The 22500-nt window shown below is 44.3% G+C and overlaps 1 protein-coding gene across 1 annotated transcript in view; it reads left to right on the forward strand.

Moving 5' to 3' along the window:
• LOC137656666 (uncharacterized) overlaps positions 1 to 22500 on the forward strand; it is a 327800-nt gene that overhangs the window by 269527 nt on the left and 35773 nt on the right. Inside the window, exon 10 of the mRNA XM_068390839.1 lies at positions 4781 to 4894. Within this exon, the coding sequence (XP_068246940.1) occupies positions 4781 to 4894 (114 nt within the window). The remainder of the gene's footprint in view (positions 1 to 4780; positions 4895 to 22500) is intronic.

Consider the following 22500-nt stretch of genomic DNA (forward strand, 5'->3'; position numbering starts at 1 on the left):
AGTTTATAATTGAGCCCTTTTCGTACATTGATTTGAATATATACGTTATCACCCACGGTATATGTTTTAGTTGGTTTCGCTGTTTTATCATGATTCCTTTTCATTATGATTTGTGATTCTTCTAAATTCTTTTGAAGGATATCATATCGACTTATACTTGCATTTATACATTCTTTTAAAGGATTTGATAGATTAGTTGTAGGCGTTAATACATGGAAAGGCGTTCTAACTGGGGTACCATACAATGCTTCATGCGGTGACATTTTAATTGATATATGATATGAATGATTCAGAGTACTCAGTACCGCCGGTATTGCAATATCCCAGTTGGGGTCTGATCCCCCTAGTGTTACCCTTAATATATTTAATATCTTCCTATTTGCTCTTTCCACTAGCCCATTCGACTCTGGGTGATATATCATGGTATTTATTTTCTTTATGTTGAGGAATTCACACAATGAGGTAAGAAAGTGATTATTAAATTCACCACCCGAGTCTGAGATTATCATGTGTGGAATTCCATGTTTACAAATGTAACACTCGTAAAACTTCCTAGCGCATTCAATTGCAGTTTTAGTTTTAAGCGCTATTAATTCTGTATATCGAGTTAAAGCATCTATAATTACTTAGAGGTGCTTATTTCCTCTGCTGACTCGTAAAATCCTGTTAACAAATCTAAATGTATTCTTTCAAAGGGTTGATTGGGCACAGGATAAGCTCCTAGGCTGACAGGTGTTTTCGTATGCCCTTTGTTTTCCTGACATGTGCGACAATTAGCTATGTGTCTTTTTATATCTGTAAGCATTGTATGCCAATAAAACAATGATTTGGCTTTCTGTGACATTAATGAGAACCCCGGGTGTCCATGTAATGGATTTGAATGCAACCAATTCAGGACAGTGGAAATAAGTGAGATTAGTACTACTACCTGGTCGTTAGTTACATGTGGTGTATTGCGGGTTTTCCTTGTCACAGTCCTACACAGAATATTATCTTTGATTATATAATTCTGCTGCTTATACTTGATATATTCCTTTTCCTTATGATTGCCTTTCAAAGCGTTTATAATTGTTTCTATTTTCTGATTTTTTCTTTGCTCAGTCTGTAACAATTCAGCGCTCCAGCCTAAATCTTCTTGTTCAGATATTGTTTTTACAATAGGCATGGATGTTGATATATCTATTAATTCAGCTAAAGGCTCCATACAAGATGACACGGGGTTGCGTGATAATGCATCCGCAATGATATTTGCTTTCCCAGGTAAATACCCGGTTCTTGCCACAAAATGTGGAGTCATGGATTTCATCCGTCGATGCCCATTTAAATGCCAAACAAATCGTAGACCCTCTTGTACAATTACAAGAAGCTAAAAGTTTTATAGATTTTTCTAAGGGGGATGCGAGTGCGTATTTAAGAGGTGTTTCATTTCAAGAAGCAGTTACCTGGGATGATTTCAAAGTTAGGTTACGCGCTATCTATGGGGGTGAGGAAGCCTTGGATGTAGTATTAATGTAGTAAAAACAACAGAGTTAAACATCTCCATCACTGGAGGAAGCTGGGTTGGTCAGATGACCAATTCTGGTGAAGTATAGATATGAACTGACTAACTTATCGATATCACAGATATCGTATGCTTAGTTTATATAAGATTCGTCACAAACTCGGAAGACACCTGCATCCGGTGACGTCACAAACTTTCACACGCTGATGCAAGGTGTTGATGCTTAAGAAAAATGTCACATTGTTGACACTGCATTGTACGTCCTGTTTATGATTTGAATGACTACAGCAAGTCCCACGGCTAGCACCTTCCTCCAACATGACATATTACGTCATGTGTTTTAAACATGTAATATTAACTATTCTAATTATTACACATATGCCTCATTATTCCTCCTCGTCCGTTGGCCCGATTCAGAAAGGTAACAGCATTCACCTCTCTTAGAGAACCATTTAGCAATAGGAAGCCTCAGATGGACAGAGGACAGCTAGGTGACCCCATCCGCTCGCGTCATTCCTGGTACAGGAATGTGCTTGCAAATAATTTGAACAGACCACTCAGATAGTGGGCTCCAATTGCCTTTGAATCATCTTTTATCCAGCTAAGTCTTAACTTTGGGAGAGCTCCGACTTTGGCCATGCTCGCAACGGCCCTGAAATTCAGGCTCCTGGTCGACCCGTTCACCAGGCACTTGAGCAATATGTATTCCAAGATCGGTGGGACAGCTTAGAGGTGTACACCTTTTTTCCCCCATTCAGTTTGGTGAAAAAGTCCTCAGCCAAGTTAGGATAAGCAAGATCTTATCAATGACTCCAATAGCTTCGCTATAGCATCCTGCAGAATAGTTCCCGGACCTTCTGCAGACCCTGACGGAGTTCCAATAGCTTCGCTATGGCATCCCGCAGAATGGTTCCTGGACCTTCTGCAGCTCCTTACGGAGTTTCAAGGGATCTTCCTCCACGGCATGATCTTCCAAGCAGCCACATGCTAACACTTTCCTAAGCCGTAGCTTTGCTTCAACTTCACGCCTGAGACGATCCTACACCACCTCTCTCAGTGAGGCCTTTCACAACGAGTTGCGGAAAAGATGTCTAGGCACCTCAGACACTTTTCAGCGTTGGTCTTCCAGGCAAAGTGTTCGGTCCTTTGTCACTAATGTCATGGAAGGGGATTCTCTCCCATCGATGCCTTTACTTATACAGGTTTGAGATAACTTGTCCCTCATCGGATCTCAACCTCCTCCTGGGAACGCGGTTCGGGTCCTTCAGTCCATGAAAACCCCTCTCTACGAACCTTTATGCTAGGCAGCAGATCGCTTCCTTACATGGAAAACGGCCCTTTCTACTCACTTGGGCTTTGACCAAGAGAGTTAGTGTGTAGTATGATCCATCTTTTGATGACTCCTACTCTAGGAGACGGGGAGAAGTAATCCTCAGCGGCGTCCCTGAGTTGATTGCCAAGACTCAAAATCCGAGTTTGCTGTACGAGTTTGCTGTACCCTAGGTGCTGCCCATTTTGGATAAAGAGTTTTCGTTCAGTAACCGAAGACCCATCAACTGGGGTTTTACCCAGTGAGAAGTCTGTGCGGTTACCTTAAAAGAACGATACCAGCTCGCCCCGTGTGTCAGCACTGTTGACCAGCACGGGGAAGGTCAAGAGTAGGATCTCAAGGATTTCCTTCCCCTCTGGGATCGGAAGGTAATTGAGGTTGCTCTCAATCTAGACCCTCCTCCATCCTAAGACCCAGACCTCGTAATGTCAGTGGCGTTGCTACGTCCCTGGCGTTCAAGAAATTACTCTGTGGCGCAGATACTTTAAGTGGGCAAGCGGAAGCGTCAATGGACCTTCATGGCCCACTACCTGCAAAGACGTAACCCACAAGAACATGGAGACCTTTTCCATTGGTCCTGTGGTGGTCACACAACAAATGGTCTAAACACCTCAGGCTCCTTGATGGACTAGTACCAGAGGGTAGAGGGCTAAGGTTACCCAGATTAGTCTTGGGTGAATGAGTGAGAATGACTGGCTCCTTTCTTCCTTTCACCTTCTCCCCTCTGGGGAAAACAGCTCCGCAAGCCTCAGCATAGCTGACCTCACCTCGCTGCAGGTAAGAATCATTTCCCTTGTGCCTCCTAAGTATAGAAGAATACTTTGTTACGTCCCCAATACCTTTTTGAGAGAGGGTATTGGGTAAGTCTTAAGAACAATAGGTTTTGTACTAGAGATCCTATGTTAAAGTCAAGCCACACTGTTAGTTCCCACTCACACACAAGCTTCGGCAGGCTGCTATCAGTGCATTACCTCATATCGGCATTTGATTTTAGCGAGGGTAGGGTCCCTTCTACTATCGATCACAGATCGAAATAGAGAGAACCCCGGGTCATGACCAAGGCCAGTTGGTAAAGACTTCCTTCCTCCTAAGAATAAGTCACCCCTATAAATAGCGGAGGGTTTGTATCTACGCCGGAACAAATAACAAATTTGTAAGTAATTTGTATTTTTCCTAGTATACAAACCTGGAGCACCTCAGCAGGTCCAAGTGTCCTGACATCCTGTGATATTAGACCGGCCAATGTGGTCACAGAAACCTAATGATAATTCTATTAAAGAATGAGGATTTGTATTAATGTAGGAACAAATCACAAATTTTTAAAGTAATTTGTATTTTTCCTAATTATACAAACCTGAGCCCTTCAAGTTATACTTCCTGCCTCCTCCACCCTCAATTCCTAGGTGAGGGTCAAAATGGATACTCAGTTTGCTGGCTAGGCTATGGGCCTTCCCCAACCCCTGGCAGTAACTACCGACACTTCGTTTAAATTTTAACAGCCGAATTCTAGCTTCGCTGAAATCATACGCCTATTAAAGGACGAGAGTTTGTTTAGTTAGGAAAAATACAAATTGGTTTCAAAAAATTTTAATCTTCTTTTTTATAGTTTCAAGTAGATGTGTTTAATAATGATTATGCTGGAGAATTATTTGAATATACTTTGAATTTCAGTGTATTGTAGAAATCTTGAAGTTTATATTGATTGTTCTTTATACTTGACTTCTCAATTATATGTTGTCCGTTATTGGTGAATGCAGTTAAATATTTAGTGCTCACATTTTGTATGATTTATTTTCATACTATAAAATATTCAATATGTAACGTTAAAGCTATTTGGAGAAAGTTAGAGTGGCTGGATCTATTGTTTACTCGTTTTGTGTATGTTTTGTTGTCAGTTGAGTAGCATTGCAGTCAAGTTTTCTAAAATATGGATGACTTTATCTTTACAGAAAATTGCTATACTTGCAATGTTTTTGTGCAGTCATGTGATGGAAACACACCTCTTCATGATGCAGTTGTAAACAATCATTATAAAGCAGCAAAAATCCTTTTGGATCATGGAGGTAAGAATGCCATTTGTTTCATTAATTAATGTTGCCAATTGCCAAAATTTTACTTGAAAATTGTCCTCTAGAAACTTATTCTTGTTTGTAGCAAGAGTTGGTTATTTCATCTCAAGATGAAATCATTCAAAATAAATATTTTTTTCATCACAAATCCATCACCTTTGTCTCTGAAATTTAGTTAAATTAATTGTGCAATAGTTTGATATATAAATAAGCATATCCTAGAGTACTGTAGCTAAGAAAAATATTTGTATGTATTTAAGAATTATTTATATTTTTTTCCTTTATTTTATTTTCCAATTTATCCATGGTTTGCTACTGAGCCTGAAGAAGTCATGAAAATGACGTCTATGACTAAAATGTGCCTGTCATCACATTTGAAAACTTGTTGAGGAATAAAACCCTTAGTCACTGAAGCTTTTTGAAATCCCCTATATATTTCTTGGTAGCATCTCTTCATGACTTACTACGCTATGTATGCTGCTTCTCTTAAATTTTGAAAACCAGCCATGGTTTTCCTTAAAACCCTCATCACTACTAGCACATTCTTGGCGTGTTTATACTATGTCAGTATACAGCTGATTTGCTTTGCTTATGGCCTAAGGTAGGCCTATTTTGAATCCCATGTGTATGATATCCAGCTACAAAAATCAACAAATAGTTGGGTTTCATATGAAATAGAAATCAGGTTGTTACAAATGTTGTTTTGCTTACTGTATTAGATGATATAATATAGTTTTATGACTATTTCTTTATCTTATCTTTGTTATTTTCATTTGGATTTGTGTTTGTATCACAGAATGTTTGTAAGTTGGGGACCTACTGTATACTACGGTGATCAGGAATAGCTTTACTACATGATTTCCATATTAAAGAAAGTCCTCTAGCATAACTGTATTTTTTATGAAAATTTTAAAGAAACTATCTTATGCTTTTCACATAATTTTTACATTTCATTGCAAAGATAGTTTGCTTACATCATGAAAAATTTCAATCACTCTTCAATGTATTGCAATAAACCAGAAGTTCATATCTGTTATAGTATGGCCGTTCCACGGCCCATAAAATTTTTTTGGTTGGAGTGTCAATTTTGCCCCCTCAAAAAGTCACTGTGCTATAAAAAAAGCGATGGTGTTATGCTGAAAAGCTTATGCCAAGTAAGTTTCAGAGAAGGCTTTTCAATGGATTTCCAGGAGCCTTTATTGGCTCGTAACGTGAGGCTGACTCCTTTTCAGTCATAAAATTCCAAATTCCCGCGCCGAGACCTCCGTAATTCCTTCCTCTATTGCGAGAAAGTAAACAAAAGAAAAATGGTCTTGGTATAGGTGTGTGTTGATGTTTCATTATTCCGACGCTATATACAAACCTAGTAATCATTTAATATAGGAATTCGCTTTAGCTCAGCTGTAACAGCCGAAGAGAAAGAAAAGCAGGCAGTTGTGCTGATTGGTTGGCTGGCAGTATGGGGCGGAGCTTAGCTCCCCCCCCCACCGCCATCCCGCTTTCCTCATTCACTCGCTTTGGCTGAATGTGGATGGTTGCCTACTCTCCACTCTCTACGCTACAGCCTTTTGCCTTCTCTTGTGCTTGTGTACTAGTGATTGGTCTTTGCTATGAAGGAGAAAGTTACTCTTTAAAATACAATGTTGTGCAGGCCGTGGTGGGCGTTGCAGTGGGTGGCGTTTGTCACCTTCTGTAGACCCGCACACGCTCCGCTCGACATGCAGGGGAAAACCTTGCTCTTAAGGCTCTCCTTGCCGTAGTGTGAATCCTGGCCGCCATTTTGGGAAGACCGGATTCACAGCCTGTCGGGATTTTCTCTGGTTTTGCCGGGGGAGCGGTTGACCTTAGCGCTCCCGCTATTTCGGCGATCCCGAGAGAGACCCGACAGATTGCTGTTACCGATGCGACACGTTACCCGGTAAGAAGGGGGAATTTTGGGCGTCTCGGATTATCAGGTAAGCTTGACTTAAATTTGTTAAGACGCCATTTAAATATGGCGGACGAGCTTCAACAACATCATTTGAATGATACGATTGTTGATGAACACATGAATGTAATCGAGTTTGTAACAGGGTTGCCAGGTTGGCCTTTTTCAGCTAAAGACATCAAATTTGGCCTTTTTTTATTTGAAATTGGGTAGCCTTTAGCAATATCATAAAAGGTTGGTCTTGAAGGCTATACCTTTGGCTTTTTTTAACTTCTTAAAGCTGCAGTTGATCAAAGTTGGCCTTTTCTCACTTAGGAAATGTGGCAACCCTGGGTTGTAACTTTATCGACTCCCATGTTCACTGATGCCTGTTGTTGTTGACTATGTACCTGATAAAGCAATTGTTCCTGGCTAAATGCATACTTTTTCCAAGGGTAAAATAATTGCAGGACTCCCTGTTAAAACAAGGGAGTGTAAGGTTTTAATCACTGAGATTTCTTCAACATCTGATCGCAAATCCTTTACAGCTTTGCCCGCAAGTCAGTTAAAATTAAAATCTGCCAAACCTTCTGCTGATAAGCAGTTAAAATTAAATTCTGCCAAACTCCTGCTGATACAATATGTTTTATCAGGTTCACCATGTTCACCGACCACGGCTCTTCTTACAGACATGGCTCAGGTTGTTCATCCTCGTCCAGTGTCGTCTGCTGTTGCCTCGACCAACTGCAACTCAGAGGGGGCACAAGAAGAGGAAGCCTTAGCGGTATTCCTCTTCGTCTTCATCTTCAGACTCTGACTCTTCTCTCCCAGGGGAAAGAGGAAAGTGAAGAGGGCTAGGAAGGCCAGTCGCAGTCGAAGGGACATGGCACCCTGAGACACCTCTTCTCCTCCGGAAAATGAGGGCGATGTGTGAGATTCCCGTGTTCTCCGCACTAGTGGGATTGTTCACGGTGAATCTCGCGCAAGGACTCCATGCATGACAACCGCGCCCGAGGGCGTAGGTATCGTCTCCCAGAGCATGGTGACGTGGTTCTCGGGCCCCCGATCTATTTGCTAAGACTCTAATTGAACTGCTCTTGAGCGGGGAAAGGAGAGTCCTGGCTTCGGCACAAGAAATCTCGGCTGTGGTCTCTCGTGAAGAATCCGCGGTTTGCACGACTACCTCCACAGGAGTACCCACGCGGACCAGCTCAGCGTCTTGTGTGTCGCATGAGCAGGGAGCAGGCCCAGCCAGTCGCGCACTCGACCCGTGTGACTCGGGCCTGGCATGGAGCCACCTCGCGGCTCAGCCCGCGGCATTGTGGCCGATCGTGCACGATCAGGTTAGTTCTCGCGCTTATCAGCCGCGAGAGATGCAGCCAACCCCCATGTTTTCTGGCCATGTAACAGGTGAGGCCGCGCACACCACTCACGTGACTAACCTGTCTACACCTCCTGGTGTGAGCGCTGCAGTTCCCAGCGACCCCGCTCGCGTTCAAACTCCTTCGGGAACTTCGTGGGGCTCGCAGCGACCAGTCACGCACTCGGTCGCAGTGGGAACCTCGATGCATTCCGTCTGGGATGAACCCTGCCAGGGTCCTTCCTTTACTGCTGAATATACGCCTGGTTCGGTCTTAGGACCAGAGCAAGGCTATTCATGGGGGATGTCACCACCCGTGCAGCATGTCGCTTCCCCTACACCTACTGATGTAGCAGGATCGAGGGATCAGCCACTTCCACGGCCTTCACCGGCCGTGGAGACGGAAGATCCCGAGGTGGAGTCACAGTTCCTAGAGGTCATTAACCCCATACGTGAGATTAATGGCCTCAGGGCTCCTCCTGCGGTAGTGTCTGAGATAGGTGTACAGCCTTGTAAGCTCCCGAAGCAGTTCACAGCCCCTCACACTACCCTGGTTGAGACAGGCTGCTCGAGCATTGGGCTGAGTGAGTGACCAGATCGCAGGACCTGGTGAATGGCTTGGGCCAAGGTTCAAATAAGTTTCCTCAACCACTCCAGCGACAGAAGAGGTACCATGTCACAGAGTCTTCTGTATCTTGTCCTCTCCCTCTCGACCCCGCGGTTGGAGTGCTTGCTGGGGGTTCCTCGGTCGAGAGCTTGAAATCCCAGAGTGGCCTTCTCGGCCTCTGAGATTTCAACTATGGAGTCCATCTCTGTAGCTGCTTCGTAGCACGACCACTGGTGTGGTACAGCCACAGTGTTCGCACGGGACACCAAGGTCGCTAACCCCGAAAACATGGAGCAGTACAGGAACCTGGCTTTGTTTGGTGGGAAAGCTGTTGCTTTTCTCTTGGACCAGCTTGCTACTCAGTATGCCAATCTGATCCTCAAAAAACGTGAGGCAGTAGCCACTCGTTTGGCGAGATAGATTGGTTCAGGAGAGGCCCTGGCACTCAGGAACTTTCCTATTAGAGCTGCAACTTCTCTCTTTCCACCAGAGGAAGTTCGGGCCATGCGGGATAGATGGTGCCTCGACTCAAAGGACTCCATTATCCACCAGGCGCAAGCTGTGAGTTTCAAGGGACCTGGTTCCGCGAAACCGTCCGCAGCCAGGCCGAGTCAGGCCAAGCCCACGGGTAGTGGCAAGAGTACCACTGGTCGTGCTCCTGCTGCTCCTGTGCAGACGAGACCTGCTCCCGTTCAGAAGGGTTCTGCTCCCAAACAGATCTTTCAGCCTCCCTCGGGAGCTCCGCCACATCGGGGAAAGAACAAGGGCAAGCAAGGAAAAGGGAAACGCTGAGATTGGCTTTCCATTTCCCATGCTGCGGAGGGTAAGAGGATGCCTATCGCGCCATTGGCCGATGTGGCAGCACCTCAGGGCCGAGTAATGGGTAATGTCGACCCTTCGCAAAGGGTACAAGCTCCCATACGTGCTTCATAGCCCCCCACCCTATCCTCCTCTCCAATAGCTTTCCACACATATGCTCCAACATCCCTGAAGGCTCTGGCCTTGGAGGTGGAGGTCCAGGAAATGTTGGAGAAGGATGCGCTAGAAGTCGTACACGATCAGGCACCAGGAGGTTGGAGACCGATCATCAACCTTTCGCCATTGAACAAGTTTGTTTAGCAAACTGCGTTCAAGATGCTAACAGTTCGCATTGTGCTGTTAGCCATCAGGCAGTACAACTTTATGCTTTCAATAGACTTGAAGGACGCGTACTTTCAATAGACTTGAAGGACGCGTACTTTCAAGTACCAGTACATTGGTCGTCTAGAAAGTACCTCCGATTCACCTTCCAGGGCACGGTGTACCAGTTCAAAGTACTATGCTTCGGACTGTGCACAGCTCTCCAAGTGTTCACGCTAGTGTTCACGACGGTAGCAGCTTGGTCCCACTCGAGGGGCATCCGCGTACTGATGTACCTCGATGACTGGCTGATTCTCCCTCCCTAGTAGGAGCAGTTGATTCAGGATCGAGACTCGCTTCTAGCAGTCTGTTGCGATCTGGGGATCGTGATGAACTGCGAGAAGTCGAACCTCATTCCCAAGCAGAAGGTGAAGTATCTGGGAATGCTGATCGACTCGGCATTCCAGCCCTCCAGTGGCAAGCTCTTCTAGGTCACCTCTCCTCACTGGAGAAGCTCGTTCTTTCCTTGCGGATCCATCTCTGCTCCCTTCAGTGGTGTCTGAAGGAGCAGTGGTCAGCAGCCACCGATCCTCCCTTTCATCCAGTTCTCATGGAACGCGAGGTAAGGGAGGATCTCCTTTGGTGACTAACGAGGAGAACCTCATGAGAGGGTTTTCTCATAAGCCCTCCTCCACCTCAGTTCCGTCTGTTCACAGACGTGTCCACGGAAGGTAGGGGTGTACACATGGACAACTTGGTCGTGTCAGGTGTGTGGTCAGAAGAGAAGAAACACCTGCACATCAACGTGCTGGAAATGATGGCAGTCTCGAGAGCACTCTTTCATTTCCAGGCCCATTGGAGAGAGCACTCGGTAGTGCTGATGAGCAACAACACGTCCGTGGTCGCGCACGTCAACAAGCAAGGGGGCACGCTCTCACGTCCCTTGCAGCAGTTGACGAGGCAGGTGTTTCTGTGGGCAGAGAGTCAACACGTAACCTTGTCAGCCAGGTATATTCCAGGCAAGAGAAGTGTTCGGGCAGACGCCCTAAGTCGCAGAAACCAGGTAATAGTGGCAGAATGGTCTCTTCACCCTTGGGTCGCGAGTAGAGTACTCGACCTCTGGGAGAACCATGCATCGACCTTTCGCAACACGGCACAACGCCAAGCTTTCTGTGTTTTGCTCTCCAGTACCAGATCTGCGGCTGCGTTTGAGGATGCACTGCAACATCCTTGGTATCTACTGTATTGCTATAGTTTCCCCCCCCTTTTTGCTTGCTTCGCGCAGATCTGTACCAGGTCGTATTAGCTCCAGGACTTAGGATAACTCTCATTGCTCCTCTATGACCACACATGGAGTGGTTTCCCGATCTGTTGTCGCTCCTGGTCGAGACACCGCGAGAGCTACCACACTGGCCCAATCTCCTTCAGCAACCCTTGTCGAACAGGTACCACCAGGCAGTGCAGTCGCTCAGACTTCACGCGTGGAGACTATCCAGCATCTCCTCAGAACGCGAGGCTTTTCACGACTCGCTGTGAGAGACATGTCAGGGTACCTGAGAAGATCCTCCTCCTCAGTCCACCAGGGGAAGTGGTTGGTCTTCTGTGATTGGTGTAGTGGAAAGGGTATCTCTCCAGGTGGAGCCTCTCGACTCAGATCGCAGACTTCCTAGTCTTTCTTCGCAGAGATAAGCTCCTTTCAGCTTCTGCCATTAAAGGGTACAGGTCTGCCCTTGCAATGGTGTTCCTTCTGAAGGGCATAGATATCTCCAATGCCCTGGGTATTTCTTTGCTCATTAAGAGCTTCGAATAGTCGCGTCCCCCCAGGGAACTTAAGAGTTCCCCAGTGAGATGTCGCCTTAATTCTCGAGTCTCTTACTCGTGTTCCGTATGAACCCTTAAGCCGTGCCTCAAACAGGCACTTGACCTTTAAGACCGTTTTTTCTGCTAGCTCTAGCATCGGCAAAGAAAGTCGGGGAATTACACGGCCTCTCCTGTAATGTCACTCACGCAGAGGGTTGGAAGGAGATCTCCTTGAGTTTTGTGCCAGAGTTTGTGGCTAAGACTCAGAACCCAGCAATCCACGATCCCAGATTCGAGGCCTTCACTATTCCTTCCTTACCGGATTTGGCGGTTCAGGTGAGAGGCTTCTCTGTCCCGTCAGGTGTCTCCGGCGCTATCTTAGCGAACTCGCCATCTCAGACCTGAATGTCGATGACTTCGTTAGCACCGGCAGAATCAAGAGGGAGGTGTCGAGGAACACGATATCCTTCTGAATCTGTGAGACCATCCGCAAGGCGTATGACACTTCCTTAAGAGTCCAAGCACCAGCGAGGGTTAAAGCTCACGAGATCAGGGGCATTGCCCCCACACTCGCTTTCAAGAGAAATCTTGCAGTGGTCCAAGTGCTGAAGACTGGCATAGGGAAACGCCAGACCACCTTTACGGCCTTTTACTTGAGGGAATTTACGCACAAGTCCTTGGACACCTTTGTTCTTGGCCCTGTGGTAGCAGCTCAAGCTATTGTCTGCCCTTTCCAGTTCCTCTGGGACAGGGAAGTCTCTTGTCTTGATTTTATGGTATGTTTGGCAGTGTGAAAGCAGTCTGCAGGTGATCCGCCTTTCTCTCTGTCTCCTCCCTTGGAGTCCCATACATCAAGACAAGTCTTCCCAGGTAAGATTGCTAGAGTTTGTTTACAAGTTTTCTCCCCCTGTCTTCTGCTAGGCAGGGAAGACGGTGGATGTATAAACCCTTTGCCTTTAGGTTTTGGAGTTTCATCCAGTCACTGTGACCCTAGGGTCGAGTGTCTCTTACTTTCACACACTCTGGTCGCGTGATGCTCTTACACATCGCGCGGTGGCTCCCAGTCTCTCAGACCTCACCATCATCATGTCAGGTCAAGAGACAGGGGTAGGTGGATTTAGTCCTCTGCTCTCATTCGAGACCAGGTCTATATCCGGGCAGTTAGCTGTCCACAAGCAGCAAAGGCAGACCTCCCACCAACCAGTGAGTCTTACTATATTAAATGATTACGAGGTTTGTATATCGCGTCGGAACAAATGACAATTTGTCCTAAATTGTATTTTTCCTAGCTATACAAACCCATAATCATTTAATATAAATGCCCACCTCTACCACCCCTCTCATGTTCCACATTGAACCTAAAGCGTTTGAATGAGAAAAGTGGGCTTGCGGTGGGGGGAGGGGGGCGGAGCTAAACTCTGCCCCATACCACCTGCCAACCAATCAGCACAACTGCCTGCTTTTCTTTCTCTTAGGCTGTTTCAGCTGAGCTGAAGCGAATTCCTGTATTAAATGATTACGGGTTTGTATAGCTAGGAAAAATACAATTTAGGACAAATTGCCACTTTATTTTCTGATGAAAAAATGACAACGTGATTTCAATTATAATTCTCTCTTGGTCATAAAAAAAATAACATGATTCAAAGAACAAGTACAGTACTGGACTACAAATTCTGGGATGAATGGTTGTTTGCATGTACTTGATGTCTTCACTTTACTCTTAAGATTGTTATTTACGGTAGTAGTAAAATGTGATAATTTAATTTCATTTCCTATATTTTTTGTCTTGTTTATTTATAATTGTTCATGTTTCACAACATTTGAAATGGGATTCTTGGGTTTTTCACATGTAGAAAATAAGGTAAAAACTTCATTGTAAAATTGCCTTGCATATAAAAAAAACAATTATGTCTCAGCTACAATTGCTCAATTATTCATGGGATCACCTATTGATTTTATCTACCCCTTTCATAGGTAATTTATTCAGCTTTCCATTGCCAGCTTTACTTCTTTTTCATAGCGTTATCTGCTACATTCACTTCCACCATCCAAGCAAGGGCTTTAGTTACTCATATTTTTACTAGCTAAGCTACAACCCTAGTTGGAAAAGCAGGATAATGCTATAAGTCCAGGAGCTACAACAAGGAAAAATAACTCGGTGATGAAAGGAAGTACGGAAATGAACAAATTTTGAGCAAAGCGAAAAATCAATTTTTGGGTGATATGGCCATGTCGTCCTGATGGAAGGTTCCTTTAGGCAGCTTTCTTAGGGATATTTGGCTACAGTGATACTCCCAGAGAATTGACCTCAGGTCTCCAGAATTCTAACCCCTGGCGCGAGTATCCTTAATATAACTCTTAAGGATATCACATAATATCAAGGGACGTATTTCTTGATACGACACATAGCAATCTTCACCCCGAATAGAGTTTTTGCTTTGAGGGGGAAGAGTTGCGAAATTGAAGGGGAGCCGTTATCAAGGTTACCCGGTGGATCCCCTCCCGGTACCACCCTGGCAAACTATCCCTTGTTGTAATTAAGCATGGATAGCCACAGATGAGTAGTTTCGCGTGGGGAGTTTGTTACATAGATGAATTTTTTTTTTTTTTTTTTTTTTTTTTTTTTTATAGAAAGGAGGGGGGGGGGGGGGGGGTCCATCAAGACGACATGGCCATACCACCCAAAAATAGATTTTTCGCTTTGCTCAAAATCAGTGTTTTGTGCTCAGACATGTCCTGATGGAAGTTTACCAGAGAATTACTTGAAAGTACTATATCTGTGGGTTTGTATAAGTGCCTTTACCTTGACTCAGTTTCTTAAATGGTCTCCCAGACCAAATATATATATGACATTACTGTTATTTGTCATATCCACTAAGTTTGGAACTAACTTAGGGCTTCCTGCCCCCTGCAGGGAATATGTCGATATCGACAATAAAGCGTCAAGGTTGTATTTCGTAGGAACAAGGTGGAACTTTTTAGCGATTACCAGGTTGTTCTTACAGAGGTATACTGACAAGTATTTTTATTTCTAGGAAAATGAAAGGCTCTGGAATATTTATTCAATTTCATGTTGGGCAAATAACATGCAAATACGTTTCATGTATTTATTTGTATAGACAAAAGTAAATACAACAACGAATATATTATAAATAGAATCTATTAACATTTCAACATCTTCAAGATATATATATATATATATATATATATATATATATATATATATATATATATATATATATATATATACATACATATATATATATATATATATATATATATATATATATATATATATATATATATATATATATATAATATATACATACATATATATATATATATATATATATATATATATATATATATATATATATATATATATATATATATATTATATATATATATATATATATATATATATATTTACATATATATTTACATATATATATATATATATATATATATATATATATATATATATATATATATATATATATATATATATATATATATATATATATATATATATATATACAGTATATATATATATATATATGTAACCTGTTATAGAAGAAATACATATATGGGTTAATCACAGATGCCACTCAGTTTTGTGATATTATTAGATTGATTTCACTTAGAGGTTGGATATGTTTTAACACTGTACGAATGTTCACACGGCACTGGTGTTTTTCCTCAGATTCTACACCTATATAGAACAGTCCGAGATTCACTATCGTGATCTCCAGTAACGGGTATTACACTAAAAGATGCTAATATTAGTTCACCCCGTATACTGTTAAGTCCCAAACAGTTCACTGTTCATCGCAGCACTAGACGACATGTTTTATAACACTACCTGCCACCACCACAAAGTGTTTTATTTCATGCACTTGCTTCGCGTAATGTTTATAAAAGACTCTAGAGGATTTCCAACCAGTATATGAGGGGAGTCTATCAAAGTCCATATGCTGAAAGAAGTTCAGCGAGGAAGCAATTTTTCTAGGATCGTGACCTGCGGGTGTACTGTCAGGATCCGCTCTGCGAATAAAGTAGGTGAGTTTTTCCCTCAGTTGTTTTAGGGATAGGTTTGCTCCTGAGGTTTTGCCTAGGAAGAGCTGTCCTTCCGTGAAGTCTGAAATTCTTCGAAGATAGACCTTAAGTCACTTCTTGACATAGAGAGACATCTTCCTTCAGAGGGCAGATTCTCCAAGGACCCCTCCTCTTGGTGGGTAGCTCGTTTTTGGCGAGAAACGTAGGATCGGGAAAAAAGATTCGGTTCTCCCTTTTCTGTGAACTGAATATGGCCCTCGTTTCTAGATAGGGCCACTATTTCACTAACTCTAGCCCCTGAGGCTACAGCGAACAAGAATATTACTTTCTGTGTTAGGTCCTTTAGGGTACAATCTTCGTTGTTCAAGTTAGAAGCATAGTGCAAGACTTTGTCCAAGGACCATGATATGGGCTTTGGAGGGATTGCTGGTTTAAGTCTAGCGCATGCTTTCGGAATCTTATTGAAGATTTCGTTTGACAGGTCCACCTGGAAGGCGAAAAGAAGAGGTCTAGTCAAAGCTGACTTACACGTAGTTATTGTGGTGGAAGCCAGGCCTTGCTCATGAAGGTGGATGAAGAAGGAAAGGCAGAAGTCTATCGAGATTTCTGCCAGTCTGTTTGTTTTGACAAAGGAGACCCACTTCTTCTAATACGATTCATATTGTCTTCTGGTTGACTTTGACTTGTATTCCTCTATAAAGTCGATGTTGTCTTTTGAGATCCCGAACCTTTTCTTTGCTGCTAAGGCAAAAAAATCATGAGATGTAGGTTTTGGGTTCTCAATGATGAAGCGTAGACAGTCAACTCCTGAACCAGTTGGGATAGAACTGGATTCAGTAGAGGAAACAGTCTTAGCTTCAGTTCTATCACTAGAGGGAACCAATTGCTCTTGGGCCATTTGGGGGCCACTACTGCTGCTGTCCCCTTGAAGGATCTCACCTCGTTGAGGACCTTCAGCAGGAGATTTGTTGGAGGGAACAGATAGATATGATTCCATCTGTTCCAATCGAGGGACATAGCGTCCGTCGCTTTTGCCCGAGTGTCCTCGTAAGGGGCCACATATAGAGGTAGTTTCTTGTTGTCGCTCGTTGCAAAGAGGTCGATCTGCAGTTCCGGGACTTTTTCCAAGATGAAGGAGAATGAGTCTGCGTTTAGAGACCATTCTGACTCTATCGGTTTTCGCCTGGATAGAGCGTCCGCCGTCACATTGGAGAACCCTTGTAGGTGAACTGCTGATAAGTGCCATCTTTTCTTTCTTGCCAAGCGAAAGATGGCCAACATCACGTAATTGATGTAGGGCGATCTCGAGCCTTGTCGGTTCAGACATTTCATTATCACCTCGCTGTCCAAGACCAACTTGACGTGGGCTGATCTGTGAGGGGATAGTTTCTTCAACGTTAGGAAGACAGTCATGGCTACCAGAATGTTGATGTGAAGGGTCTTGAACTGGTGTGACCAGTTCCCTTGAACTTTCCATTGATGGGAATGGCCTTCCCATCCTTCCGGTTAGGCATCTGTGTGGATGACCACTGACGGTTGTGGTGGTTGGGAGGGAATTGTCCCTGCTAGGCTCGTGACCTTTGATCACGGTCTCAGAAGCGATCGCAGTAAGGTCGGTGTCGATCTCTGTTGATCTCTTCGAGCGTTTGATGCGTATCTTCTCCAGACTCCTGACACATCTTTCAGTTGTGCTTTCAGCACTGGGTCTGTTACTGCTGCAAACTGGAGAGAGCCCAGTACTCTTTCCTGTTGGCGTCTTGAAATCTTGTTGGATTTCAGTAGTCTCTTGACAGAACCCGCAATCTCTCTCCTCATCTTCGGTGGAATGGAGAGGGGGTGTGACTGAAAGTTCCAATGGATTCCTAACCATTGAAACTCTTGATCTGGAGAGAGGCAAGACTTCTTGTAGTTGATCTTGAAGCCCATATGGTCCAGGAACTGGATCACCTTCGTGGCTGCCAGCAGACAAGCAGTCTTGGATGCTGCCCACACCAGCCAGTCGTCCAGGTATGCTGCTACCTGAATGCCTTCTAAGCGTAGCTGTTGTACGAGTGTGTCCGCAAGTTTTGTGAATATCCTTGGGACTATGTTTAGTCTAAAGGGCATGGCTGTGAAGACATACTTTTCCTTCTGTAGCTTGAATCCTAGGTAGGAGGAGAGGGGCCGGCTGACTGGAAGGTGCCAGTAAGCATCTGCCAGGTCTATTGAGACTGTGTACGCCCCTTTCGGTAACAGGGTTCTTATGTGTTGTAAGGTTAACATCCGGAACTTGTTGTTCTCGATGAACTTGTTGAGGGGAGACAAGTCTAGAATGACTCTGAGTTTCTCCGAGTCCTTCTTGGGAACACAAAACAGCCTTCCCTGGAATTTGATGGCCTTTGCTTTCCTTATGACCTTTTTGTTCAAGAGTTCTAAGGTATATTCTTCCAATAAGGGGGTGGAGTGTTGGAAGAATTCAGGAAAGGAAGGTGGAGTTTTGTTCCATATCCACCCTAGTCCATTCTTGATTAGGCTGTGAGCCCAGGGATCGAAGGTCCAACGATCCCGAAAGTGGAAGAGTCTTCCTCCTACCTGGAGCATCTCATTGCTTGGATGACCTGGAGGGTTTGTTACCCTGACCACGTCCTCCTCTACCCTTGAGGGGTTTCTTGAGGAGCCTCTTCTAGATCCTCTACCTTTAGGGTGAAAGGTAGTGGTGTGCCTCTCAAAGCCGGGGTTAAAGGCTGGTGACTGAGCTACAAACTGCTGAGGCACCATTTGGAATGTGGTTTGCGGCTGGGCAACCATTTGGGGCACTGTGGTCATGGTAACTGTGGGATGCTTTGCAGGTCTATGAGGCACTCGTGGCTTCTTCGTCTTCCTGTTCTTGGGTTGGGGACCAGCGTCAGAGGATGATTTCCTCTTGGAAGACATGCCCCACTTTTGGAGAAGGTTCCTATTCGCCGTGGCGGCTTTAGCAACCACCTCTTGTACTGCTTCCTATAGGAAGAGGTCCTTGCCCCAGATACATGAAGTAATCAACTTCCTGGGTTCGTGCTTGACCGTTGCATTGGAAAACACGTACTCTCTACAGGCCCTCCTGGCCTTCACAAAAGCGTACATGTCCTTTACTAGAGTAGCCATGTGCATCTTGGCTAGGACCGTGTACATATCTGGGGTACTGGAGATGCCTGCGCACATCTCCATACAGTTCTGGAGAGGCGGCTAGTCTCTCATTTGTCTCCTGTTCCCTTCGCAGAAGAAAGTCCGACAACTTCGGAAGGTTCTCGTTGAACTGCTGTCCTGCAATATCTGGATCTAGTTTCGAGATCAAGAAAGTTAGATGGACCTCATTCCAATCCTTCTCGCTGGTAGGCAGGGCTAGAGACAATGGTTTACATTCCTCTAGTGTAAGGCATGGTTTGCCCACATCAACTTCTTTTAGCATGCAGTGGAGAGCTTTAGCCATAAAGGAAAAAGCTCTGGCGGAAGGAGTAAGGAAGGTAGGGTGCCTCTTGCTCAAAGCAGAAACCTTTGAATTCGTATAGCCGGCTTTCTTGAGGCTACTCGTCAATAGAGCCTGTGCCTTGTCATGATCAAAGACCATGACCTCCTTAGGTTCCGTTTCTGCTTTAGATGCAGGTTCGTTCTTCAATCTCAGGAAGCATTCCTGGTAAACTGAAATGTTCGGCCAGAATTAGAGATTGTCGAGGGGCATGGCCCCCATCTTCTCCGAGACGTAGAGTTTCCCATTCATCATGAGCATGAACTCCGCATATCTCCAGGGGTTGGTTTCGGAGCATTGGGGTAAGTTAAGAGACCTTGGGCCGCCTGTGGGAGCCGCTAAAAGCGGCTGAGCGGTGTGCTTCCCTGACTTCCCTTCTCATCTCTTGCTATTCCTTGCGCATAGTGTCCATCATTATTTGGAGTTGCGCCATGGATAACAGCAGGTCTGGTTGAGGGGTTGGGGCCGAAGAGGTTGACGGCACCGGTTGATATGCCGTCACGGACAGTAGAGGGTCTTCCGTCACTGTCGATACGGATCCTTCTTCCTCCTCGGTTGACTGGGCCACCTCTTCTTCAGGGTCTTCTTGAAGAAGATCCTTTTCGGTGTCCGAGGACACCTCTGACATCCTTTCCTGATGGATGTCCATGCCTTCCAAAGCCTTGTCAATGTCAGCCTCTATCGTCAGTTGTATGAAGGGAGGCTTGACCTGTGCTTGAGGCACAACCGCGTCGGATGTTGCCTTAGGGAACAGAAGGCTTCTCATCGTTTTGCTTGGTAGGTAAGGTCCCGGAGAGTTCTTCTGGAACCCTCTTACCCACTTTCGAAGCGTTTCCCTCTCAGTATCCCTCGTACATCAAGGCTGAGCAGACGATGCAACCCTTCGGATCCCAATACCTCAGGGTTTCAATTGCGATGGAGCAAGGGACATGAGACCTGCACAAAAGTCCCTACTTTTGTGGTTGCAGTACATAACTGCGCACTTCACCTTAGCCTCCTCCTGTAAGGAAAGAAAGAGTGAAATGAGTATGGGGTAATTTATCATACTGATAAATATATTCACATGCATTAAATAGTAATCATTACTACTATAATTATAGCTTAGGATAGTAAGCTAGAAAGGAAATAGGAAAGACACATATCTGCGTTTCCTGTCCAGGCAATTGCTGTGACCTCCCTCAATATTAATATTTTAAAATTTCCTTATTAGGGAAATACAGGGTGGAATAGCTCTAGTACTTAGAGCTGGAGTCAGTGTATACTAGCACTAACTCCCCCACAAGTGAATATTAATATTGTAGGGTAAAAAAAATTTTTTTCTGATGATCTAGGATACATCAGAATGTCGAAGGAATGCTTCACCTCAACATTTGCTTAGCGGTCTCAACAATGGACTGTGAAAGGATACACAGGGTATGTTGGAAAATCATACTACTGTATGTTATATACTGTAGTTTTCTAACTGCTGTATTTGCTATACTGCAGGAATACTGGCTACTGTATAATCTTATACTGTAGTTCTGCCGGTATACTACCGGGCTAGGCTAGTACCTGGCAGCACTAGCTGGCAGAGAGAGAGAAAGAATGGAGAGAAGGGCTACCGTATTATTATAGTTTAGTACAATAATTAGGGTTGTAGGGACTACTGTCTCTACGGCCTTCTTTCCAGAATGAGGATTCAAATGGAAGGGGAGAGAATGTAATAATTCTAGCTTACATCCAGCCACAATATCTGTTGCCGGCTGCACTGCCGGATACAGGGTTTGGGGATGGCAGTCCAAGGGAGGACTGAAGAATACTCAAAGTTGTAATGGGTCTCCCACCGGCAGCCGTCATGGCCTGCACAACCTTTCCCAGAGCCTTGTTCCGTTAGGGGGAAGGTCGAAGCAGCAATCTAACTGCCTTTGTATGAGCACGGCCGGCATCGTAATCAACCCGGCAAGCGGGGTGATTGTAGAATACCGGCCACAGGGGTTGTGACTGCTAGGCCGTCACTAAAGGACAGAAGGGGGAAGGGAAAGGGTCTTATATTTTGCATAGAAAGAAGGCGGCAGGTATGCCTCCTGCTTTTGGCTGCAAATCAAGGAAACACAGTTTCCTTGCCGGTGCCGTCTTGGGCGGCAGAGGAATAACGATTCCTTAGCCTAAGACATTGCCGGATATAGGACATGACTTCTAGTCCACAAGGGAGAAAGGTGGCGGCAATTGTACTACCACTTTCAGTTGTGGACTAGGGAAGCCGGGTTTCCTATGCTGGCAACGGTGTAACCGGCAGGGGAATGACTAATCCCCCAACGGTAGCGTTGCCGGCAACAAGACTGAATACCCTGAGTTACTGTCGTATTTCAAAGCCGGGATACTCACCGGCAAAGAGGATGGACAGAAACACTATCTCAGTCAAGCCGGAGTACACTACTCTATGGCAAGACGAAAGATAGGGTTGCCGCCTGGTGGCGGCACTCAGGGGGAAGGAAGGGTTTATCCTCATTTCTCTAAACGAGGCGAGTATTGAATTAATAAAACGATACGAGAGGATAAACTGGGATAACGTTACTTAAGTACTGTACTGTATACTAAAACGCGTTAGGATAGCCTAACTCGAGTCGGGATCTCGGCTACGCTATATCACCAAGGAAATATTACATGTGTAAATCTTGTCTTCACTAGTATAATTTGCCTAAATAGCTAGAATTTCATTATAGCTAAATACCGGGGACGTCGTACTACCAACTCAATAAAGCATTTATGGCGTACGACAGCGATCCAAAATGGCCGCCTCCGGTTCTGGCTCTGCTCCACTAAACACATCTAAATTATGCTAATTTAACTGTGAGAAGGGAGCCAAAAATTATACACAGGAAAGATTAAATACAGTGAACCCTCGCTACTTCGCGGTTCGACCATCGCGGATTCACCACTTCGCGGATTTTTTCCATAACCCATATATATACAGTAATGTATATATATATGTATGCATGTATTTATGTATATATGTAGGTATGTATATGTGTATACATATAAATGTATATATATATATATATACACACACACACATATATATATACATATATATATATATATATATATATATATATATATATATATATATATATATATATATATATATATATATATATATATATATATCTAAAGTAGGAAGATGTGATGTAGTTCTAAGGGAAAAGTATGGGAAATATGTCTGGGTAATAAGCAAAGCTCTACCTCCAGTTTGTTTCTACATTATGATCAGAGATAAATGTAAACAAAA

The sequence above is a fragment of the Palaemon carinicauda genome, chromosome 17 (assembly GCF_036898095.1).
Source record: "Palaemon carinicauda isolate YSFRI2023 chromosome 17, ASM3689809v2, whole genome shotgun sequence".
Taxonomy (NCBI): Eukaryota; Metazoa; Arthropoda; class Malacostraca; order Decapoda; family Palaemonidae; genus Palaemon; species Palaemon carinicauda.